Source organism: Lampetra fluviatilis, chromosome 66, assembly GCF_964198595.1.
Source record: "Lampetra fluviatilis chromosome 66, kcLamFluv1.1, whole genome shotgun sequence".
NCBI lineage: Eukaryota > Metazoa > Chordata > Hyperoartia > Petromyzontiformes > Petromyzontidae > Lampetra > Lampetra fluviatilis.
The window spans coordinates 5,398,530-5,408,529 of record NC_136340.1 but is presented as its reverse complement, the minus strand read 5'-3'; the positions used below and the strand labels follow the sequence as shown (position 1 = coordinate 5,408,529).

The following is a 10,000-nucleotide window of genomic DNA, read 5'->3' as shown; positions in this document are numbered from 1 at the left end:
GTTGTGTGTGTGTGTAGTGTGTGTGTTGTGTGTGTGTGTTGTGTGTGTGTTGTGTGTATGTGTGTGTATGTTGTGTGTGTGTGTGTTGTTTGTGTTGTCTGTGTTGTTTGCGTTGCCTGTGTTGTTTGCGTTGCCTGTGTTGTTTGCGTTGCCTGTGTTGTTTGCGTTGCCTGTGTTGTTTGTGTTGTTTGTGTTTGCGTTGCCTGTGTTGTTTGTGTTGTCTGTGTTGTTTGTGTTGTTTGTGTTTGCGTTGCCTGTGTTGTTTGCGTTGCCTGTGTTGTTTGTGTTGTTTGTGTTTGCGTTGCCTGTGTTGTTTGTGTTGTCTGTGTTGTTTGCATTGCCTGTGTTGTTTGCGTTGCCTGTGTTGTTTGCGTTGCCTGTGTTGTTTGCGTTGCCTGTGTTGTTTGTGTTGTTTGTGTTTGCGTTGCCTGTGTTGTCTGTGTTGTTTGTGTTTGCGTTGCCTGTGTTGTTTGCGTTGCCTGTGTTGTTTGCGTTCCCTGTGTTGCCTGTGTTGTTTGCGTTGTCTGTGTCTCACTGGCGGCGTTGTCTCTTCCCAGCGCGGGCCGACGAGACGCTGCGGGCCAAGGAGGAGGAGAGGGAGCAGCGCGGGCAGGAGGAGGAGAGGAGGAGGCAGGAGGGTGAGATCGCCACGACAACCGCCACGGCAATCACCACGGCAATCACCACGGCAACCACCACGGCAATCGCCACGGAAACCACCACGGAAAACGCCACGGCAACCGCCAACCACCACCAACAACAACCGCCATTCGCCACTCAGTGGCGGTGACGTCACCACGACGCTTGTGCCAGGCCATGTGCACCTTGAGGCTGCCACGTGAAGTGTCGAACGCCCGCTGGCAGGAGGTCACGGGGCAGACCCAGCAGGTGCCACGGGTCGACTGACCGAGATGACCGAGACGACTGGCTGATGCACCACCTGTGCCCCCTACTGTACCAACTTGCTGTGCTTTAGCCACCCGGCGCTCCGCTCGTTGTTGTGAGCGTCGCGCCTCCGCCCTCCGTTGTTGTTGGAAGGCGACTGCCTCCAACTGCCCAGTAGCAGCGTCCTTCACGAGCCTCCTCCACTGAGGCCGATCTTGACACCGCTGGTACCAGTCATCGGCAAGTCCACTCAGCTCCACGTCCTCCTGTACCACGTCACTCCATCTCTTCTCTAGCCCGTGCCGCGCCCGTTTAGCCCCCTCGATCCGGCCGAACAAAAGCTGTTTAGGCATGCGGTGGCTGGGTCATGTAGCCCGCATGCCCAGCCAACGCAGCCTTGCCTGCCGGAGGAGCTCACTGATGGGACTTTGCCCAGATCTTTCAAGGACTTGTGAGCTCCTCACACAATCCAGCCTGCAGGTTAAACCCAGGATGGATCGTAGGCAGGCCAGCCTGAATGTTTCCAACCGGCGAAGATGCTCCACTAGGGGGGTCCACGTTTCGCAAGCGTAGAGAAGGGAGGGAATGACCGTGGCCGAGAAGACCTGAAGCTTCGTGCGGAGCGACAGACCAGGTAGCTTCCACACAGCGTTACGCAACCGATGAAAAGATATTGCCGCTCGACTGATTCGGAGTGAGACCTCTGCTGATAAACTGGAGCCGGTCATAAGCACACTGCCCAGGTGTGGGAAACTCTCCACTCTCTCCACAACTGCCCCATCACCAATTGGGAGTTGTGGGGGTGGAGTGTCCGATGGTACAAAATACCCAGGCAGGTGCTTAGTTCTGGTGGGGCTGATGGTAAGGCCCCACCTCTTGGTGGAAACCTCCAGGTTCCGGCATGCATCCATGATGTTGTGTGGATGCGGCGATGCCGGACCAGTGTGTTGGTAATTACAAGCCCATGGACTGCATGATAATCTAGCAGCCTCCTACCGTTGTTATTGAGCGGATCCATCTCACTCCCTCCTATCGCAGAGTGTGTGACTAGTCTCCATCTGTTCCATCTCCCTCCCTCCTACAGCAGAGTTATTGAGCTGATCAGTCCAGACCAGGTGCCAGTATCATGACCAACTTGGGCATTGAAGTCACCCAACAAGATGACTCTATCCCGAGGGGCCACTTTAGCCAGCACCTGTGACAGGAGGTCATAGAAGGCATCTGACTCATCGGCTCTGCCTGCATCCCTCCACGGATGTTCGTCTTCGGTGGGGGCATAAGTAACTACCATTGCTTGCCTCTGGTTGATGGGAAGGCGAGCCCAAAGTAGCCTGGGGCTTACAGCTTCCCACACCTCACCGCCACGCTCCCACGCCCCCTTCATTATTGTGTTCAGAAGAAGAGCCACTCCCTGTTGTTTGGCAGTCTCCTGCCCTGAGTAGAGGACTGTCCAACCCATCATGGTGGCAGGAGCCAGAGCCGGTCCACTGGACTTCCTGAATACCACAGAGATCCAGGCGGTACCGGTCCAGCTCCCGACAGAGGAGTGGCAGCCTCTCCTCCGCAGTGAGCGTTCGAACATTCCACGTGGCCACACGAAGTGGCTTTTTTTGTCTCTGGAGGAGCCCCGAGGGTGAAGATTCAATCTGCTGGCTCCGCCAAATGGGGTTTGGCCAGGGGACGTCATAGAAGCCTGTTCCCCCGGGGCCTCCGGCACAAGCTTAATAATGACATTTTTGAGTCGCCTTGACCACATCCACCACCACCTTAACCACATCCACCTTAACCACATCCACCACCACCACGACCACCTTAACCACATCCACCACCTTAACCACATCCACCACCACCACCACCTTAACCACATCCACCACCACCACCACCTTAACCACCTCCACCACTACCACCACCTTAACCACATCCACCACCACCTTAACCACCTCCACCTCCACCTTAACCACCTCCACCACCACCTCCACCTTAACCACATCCACCACCACCCCCCCCCCCCCGTGGTGTGTGTAGTGGCCCTGGCGGTGTCCGTGGGCGATGTGGAGCAGCGAGCGGCGAGGGCTCTCGCCATCGCCGCCATTGAGGCGGACCACTTCCAGCCGGGCGCCTTCCTGTCCTCACGCTCCACGCACGTCCCCGTGAGGCTGCACGCTACACGCTACACGCTACGCGCTACACGCTACGCGCTACACGCTGCGCGCTGCGCACTACGCGCTGCGCGCTGCGCGCTGCGCACTACGCGCTACACGCTACACGCTGCGCACTACGCGCTACACGCTACGCGCTGCGCAGCGCTTCGTGCTCCACGCTTCGTGCTCCACGCTCTTCGTGCTTTGCGCTTCCCACTCCCCGCTTCTTCACGCTTCTTCCCGCTTCTCCCCGCTTCTTCACGCTTCTCCCCGCTTCTTCACGCTTCTTCACGCTTCTTCACGCTTCTTCACGCTTCTTCACGCTTCTTCACGCTTCTTCCCGCTTCTCGTGCCGCGAGCTGCAGGCGCCGTCGTCCGTGAGCCAGGAGACTCGCGGCGGGGGACAGGCCGGGGCAGGCGGAGCCCCTCCCCCCCCCCAGGGTCCGGGTGAAGCAGCAGCGGCAGCAGCAGCAGCAGCGGCAGCAGCAGCAACAGCGACAGCTGCGGCAGCAGCAGCAGCGACAGCAGCAGCAGCAGTGACAGCTGCGGCAGCAGCAGCAGCTGCAGTGACGGTGCCAAAGCGCATCCAATACAGAGACCCAGACTCACTCGCCGATGCCAGCGTAAGAAGGACACACACACACACAGACACACACACAGACACACAGACACACACACACAGACACACACACAGACACACACACACACAGGCACACACACACACACAGGCACACACACACACACACACAGACACACACACAGACACACAGACACACACACACACAGACACACACACAGACACACACACACACAGGCACACACACAGACACACACACACAGACACACACACACACACACACAGGCACACACACACACAGACACACACACAGACACACACACACACAGACACACACAGACACACACACACAGACACACACAGGCACACACACACAGGCACACACAGACACACACACACACACAGACACACACAGACACACAAACACACACACACAGGCACACACACACAGTCACACACACACAGGCACACACACACGCATGCACACACAGACACACACACACAGACACACACACACACAGACACACACAGACACACACACACACAGACACACACAGACACACACACACACAGACACACACAGACACACACACACACAGACACACACAGGCACACCCACATGCACACATAGCGATGAACCCAACAATGCCACTACACCTACACAATAAAAGACAAAGTTCCCCCGTGTAGCCTTTAACAGACTGTCGGGGCAAGTGCCGTTAGCGAGTAGCAGCATCGACGGAGCCCGGCACGGTCGTCATCGTCGTTGTTGTTGTTGTCGTTGTTTTGTTGTTGTTGTCGTTGTTGTTTCTATTATTTTTCTGCCCGTGTCCACTTTGAGAAGAACGCGTCTAGATTATTTCGAGTTGATGGCTTCTGCCGTGAGTTTGTGATGATGATGATGGCGAGCGGTCACGTGGTGGAGCAGCCATCTCTCGCGATGGCCACGTGGTCGCCTCTGAACAAGAGAGCCACGTGAGGCCTTCACAGACCTGCTGAGGTGAACACAGTTTGTGGTTTTTTTTTCTAGATTTGTTAGTGATTTTCTTCCCTTTACCCCAACGCCCCCCCCCTCCCACCACCCCCCCCCACTACCCCCCCCCACCCACCCCTCCCTCCCACCCCCCCCCCCCACTACCCCCTACTACCACCCCTCCCTCCCACCACCCCCCCCCCCACTACCCCCCACTACCACCCCCACCACCCTTCTCAGCTGTTCGTGGACAAGGAGGAGGCTGAGCAGCGCTGGCTCAGGAAGCTGCTGGAGTTCCGGCAGGAGAGGCTCATGGGAAACCCCGTGGGGTGACCCCTCCCCCCCTCCTCCTCCCTTCTCCTCCCTCCTCCTCCTCTCCCTCCCCCCCCCCTCCTCCTCCCACAATGCCCTGGGGGCGGCTGCCCCCTCCGCCGCCGTTGCAGTGGAGAAGTTGGATCGTGCGTCATCGTCGTCGTCGTCATCGTCGTCGTCATCGTCATCGTCGTCATCGTCGGTGTCGTCATCGTTATCGTCATCGTCGTCATCGTCGTCATCATCGTCGTCATCGTCATCGTTATCGTCATCGTCGATGTCGTCATCGTCGATGTCGTCATCGTCGTCATCGTCGTCATCGTCGGTGTCGTCATCGTCATCGTCGTCGTCGTCATCATCGTCGGTGTCGTCATCGTCGTCGTCGTCATCGTCGGTGTCGTCATCGTCGTCATCGTCATCATCGTCGGTGTCGTCATCGTCGTCGTCGTCATCGTCGGTGTCGTCATCGTCGTCATCGTCATCATCGTCGGTGTCGTCGTCGTCGTCGTCGTCATCGTCATCGTCGTCGGTGTCGTCATCGTCATCGTCGGTGTCGTCATCGTCGGTGTCGTCATCATCGTCGGTGTCGTCATCGTCGTCGTCGTCATCGTCGGTGTCGTCATCGTCATCGTCGTCGGTGTCGTCATCGTCGGTGTCGTCATCGTCGTCATCGTCGGTGTCGTCATCGTCATCGTCGTCATCATCGTCGGTGTCGTCATCGTCGTCGTCGTCGGTGTCGTCATCGTCATCGTCGTCATCGTCGTCGTCGTCATCGTCGGTGTCGTCATCGTCATCGTCGTCGTCATCGTCATCGTCGGTGTCGTCATCGTCATCGTCGGTGTCGTCATCGTCATCGTCGGTGTCGTCATCGTCGTCGTCGTCATCGTCGGTGTCGTCATCGTCGTCGTCATCGTCATCGTCGTCATCGTCGGTGTCGTCATCGTCGTCGTCGTCATCGTCGGTGTCGTCATCGTCATCGTCGGTGTCGTCATCGTCGTCGTCGTCATCGTCGGTGTCGTCATCGTCGTCGTCATCGTCATCGTCGTCATCGTCGGTGTCGTCATCGTCGTCGTCGTCATCGTCGTCATCGTCATCATCGTCGGTGTCGTCATCGTCGTCATCGTCGGTGTCGTCATCGTCGTCGTCGTCATCGTCGTCATCGTCATCATCGTCGGTGTCGTCATCGTCGTCATCGTCGGTGTCGTCATCGTCGTCGGTGTCGTCATCGTCGTCATCGTCATCATCGTCGGTGTCGTCATCGTCGGTGTCGTCATCGTCGTCGTCTTCATCTTCGTCGTCCGTCTTTGTCGTCGTCCGTCGCAGTGGCGGTGCTGTTCTACAGTTTGTGTGTTTTAAAATAAACGACTCAACGGGGGAAAGGGAAGTTGTGAAAGCTCGATCACGACCTCGCCAGGCGCGCAGGAGGTCGTGGGTTCCATCCCGACCCTGACGACGCCTGCTGCTGCTGCTGTGTATTTGGAGTCTGCGTCTCCCTCCCTGGTTGTGGATTTTTTTCCCAATTTTTGTTCCCGCCACGTTTCGAAGTCGACATCGGAGTATTTGGCTACTGCTGTAGATTTCCACGTGGTGGTGATGTTGGTGATGGTGATGGTCGTGATGATGATGATGATGGTGGTGATGATGGTGGTGATGATGATGATGGTGGTGATGGTCATGATGATGGTGGTGGTGGTGGTGATGATGATGGTGGTGGTGATGACGATGATGGTGGTGATGGTGATGGTCGTGATGATGATGGTGATGATGATGGTGGTGATGATGATGATGATGACGATGATGATGGATGATGAAGATGATGATTGATAATGAAGACGATGATGATGGATGATGATGATGACATTTCGTGACGGCCAGGGTGGTCGTTTCTACGAATTGTCCACCACCACCGCCGCCGCCATCGTCGTCACCACACGTGGGAATCTAGAGCCGCGTGCAAATCGTCTGAACGTGCGTTTCTGAACGTGCGTGAAAGTCGTCTGATGCCACAATCGGAGGTCCGTGTGAGTCGCTGAGGCTCACAGAGCCAGACTAATGCACAAAGACAAAGATCCCCCGGCCCCCGTGTAGCCTCTAACAGGCTGTAGGGGCAAGTGCTGTTGGCGAGCAGCAGCTATGAAGGCTACCGGCGCTGTGGCTACACGAGGGGGCGGGTGGCTACCAGCACCACGCCCGGCCGCCTTTGTCTCTCCCCCAGTGGCGATTTTTACGACACCGCAAACTAATTTGAGGCTGAGTCGACCTAGGGGAGGCCCAGGACCGGTTCAGATAATCGTCACCGGTGGTGTTGGTTGCCGTGAGCGGGAATCGAACCCGGATCGCCGGGTTTGTAGCGCAGCGTAGCGCTAACCACTGCACCACCGCTCCACACACAGAGACACACACAGACACACCAATACCCACAAATCGCCACTAAGTGGTGGTGACGTCACCACGGCGCCTGTGCCAGGCTAGGTGCACTTTGAGGCTGTCACGGGAAGTGTCGAAGGCTCTCTGCTGACGGGAAGAGATCTGGGGACAGACCCAGCAGGTGCCGTGGGTTGACCGACTGAGATGACCGGTAGATGCACCACCAGCTCTACCCCCCTACTGTGCCAACTTGCTGCATTTTAGCCACCCAGACATAGACACACACACAGACATACACACAACTACAACCGCCATTCGCCACTAAGTGGTGGTGACGTCACCACGACGCTTGTGCCAGGCTAGGTGCACGTTGAGGCCACGTGAAGTGTCGAACGCCCGCTGGCAGGAGGTCACGGGGCAGACCCAGCAGGTGCCACGGGTCGACTGACCGAGATGACTGGTCAGTCGACCCGTGGCACAACCCGGAGAAGCAAAACGCAAAAGAAATTGAAGTGATGGGCAACGCGCAGAAGAGTGAAACTTTAATTATTATTAAAAAACATTTGAAACAAAAAAATTAACATCGCTACGACGACATCGACAACATCAACAAACCAAACCCCGGCGACGGCCCAGACGATGGAAAACACTTGCTGGTCGCACGCACTGACACACACGGACAAGACACACACACAGACACACACACAGACACACACACGGACAAGACACACACACAGACAGACACACACAGACACACACAGAAGACACGCACAGACACACACAGACACACACAGACACACACACAAGACACGCACACAAGACACACGCAGACACACACACACGCAGACACACACACGCAGACACACACACACACGCATATATATAAATATAGAAAACACTAAAAAGTTAGGACCGTACAGCTCGTACACGAGAGAATATTGCCAATGTGCGGTGGCGGTGTCGTCACCGCCACCACCACCGCCACCACCACCACCACCGCCACCACCATCGTCACCACCACCACCAGGTCGTCGTTGTTGTCGCGTTACCGGGGCGAGACGCACAACAGCGATCGTGGGACACAGATATCGTGTCTGTAGTGACACACAGAGAGAGACACACACACACAGAGAGAGAGTGAGACACACACAGAGAGAGAGTGAGACACACAGAGAGAGAGTGAGACACACACACACAGAGAGTGAGACACACACACAGAGAGTGAGACACACACACAGAGTGAGACACACAGAGAGAGAGTGAGACACACACACACAGAGAGTGAGACACACACACAGAGAGTGAGACACACAGAGAGAGAGTGAGACACACACACAGAGAGTGAGACACACACACAGAGAGTGAGACACACACACAGAGAGTGAGACACACACACACAGAGAGAGAGACACACACACAGAGAGTGAGACACACACACACACACAGAGAGTGAGACACACACACACACAGAGAGTGAGACACACACACAGAGAGTGAGACACACACACAGAGAGTGAGACACACACACACAGAGAGTGAGACACACACAGAGAGAGTGAGACACACACACACAGAGAGTGAGACACACACACAGAGAGAGAGACACACACACACAGAGAGTGAGACACACACACAGAGAGTGAGACACACACAGAGAGAGTGAGACACACACACACAGAGAGTGAGACACACACAGAGAGAGTGAGACACACACACACAGAGAGTGAGACACACACACAGAGAGTGAGACACACACACACAGAGAGAGAGACACACACACACAGAGAGTGAGACACACACACACAGAGAGTGAGACACACACACAGAGACACACACACACAGAGAGTGAGACACACACACACAGAGAGTGAGACACACACACACAGAGAGAGTGAGACACACACACACAGAGAGTGAGACACACAAAGAGAGAGTGAGACACACAAAGAGATCGTGTCTGTACTAAGACACACAGAGAGAGAGAGACACACACAAAGATAGACACACAGAGAGAGAGAGAGACACACACAGAGAGACACACACACAGGGAGAGTGAGACACACACACACAGAGACACACACACAGATAGAAGGACACTACAGTGACAGGGAGATGTGATCTCCCTCGCCTCGTGTACAGCTCTGTGGAGTTCGTGTCTGTAGTGAGACACAGAGAGAGACACACAGAGAGTGAGACACAGAGAGAGTGAGACACACACACACAGAGACACACAGAGAGAGTGAGACACACACACACAGAGACACACAGAGAGAGTGAGACACACACACACACAGAGACACACAGAGAGTGAGACACACACAGAGTGAGACACACACACACAGAGAGAGAATTACACTACAGCTCTGTGGAGTCCGGTCCCGACCCCAGTGAACGGACGAACTGAGGCGACCGAGCGGTGCACGGAGGCCGGGTTTGGCAGTGGAAAAACAAGCCACCCGTGCCGTGCCTTGCCAAGTGTGCCAGTGGGAAGGGGAGGCAGCGGTGATCGCGATGACGTCATCCCCACACTTCAACTTAACAGCCCCCACCCTTGTGAAGGCAGCGGTGATCGCGATGACGTCATCTGTGCACTTCATCTTAACCGTTTAACCGTCGCCCCCCCCCCGTACTGTGATCGCGATGACGTCACTCGTGCACTTCATCTTAACCGCACCCCCCCGCGATGACATCATCTGATCGCGATGACGTCACTCGTGCACTTCATCTAAACCGTAGCCCCCCCCC

General features: G+C 56.0%; 1 protein-coding gene across 1 annotated transcript in view; it reads left to right on the top strand.

Annotated features, from left to right (window-relative positions):
* Window positions 1-5,247, top strand: part of LOC144952134 (serine/Arginine-related protein 53-like) — a 9,183-nt gene extending 3,936 nt beyond the window's left edge. The window contains exons 4-7 of the mRNA XM_078882537.1: window positions 558-638; window positions 2,911-3,035; window positions 3,392-3,649; window positions 4,817-5,247. Coding sequence (XP_078738663.1) covers window positions 558-638; window positions 2,911-3,035; window positions 3,392-3,649; window positions 4,817-4,909 — 557 coding nt within the window. The 3' untranslated portion in view covers window positions 4,910-5,247. The remainder of the gene's footprint in view (window positions 1-557; window positions 639-2,910; window positions 3,036-3,391; window positions 3,650-4,816) is intronic.
* Window positions 5,248-10,000: the final 4,753 nt, after the last annotated feature.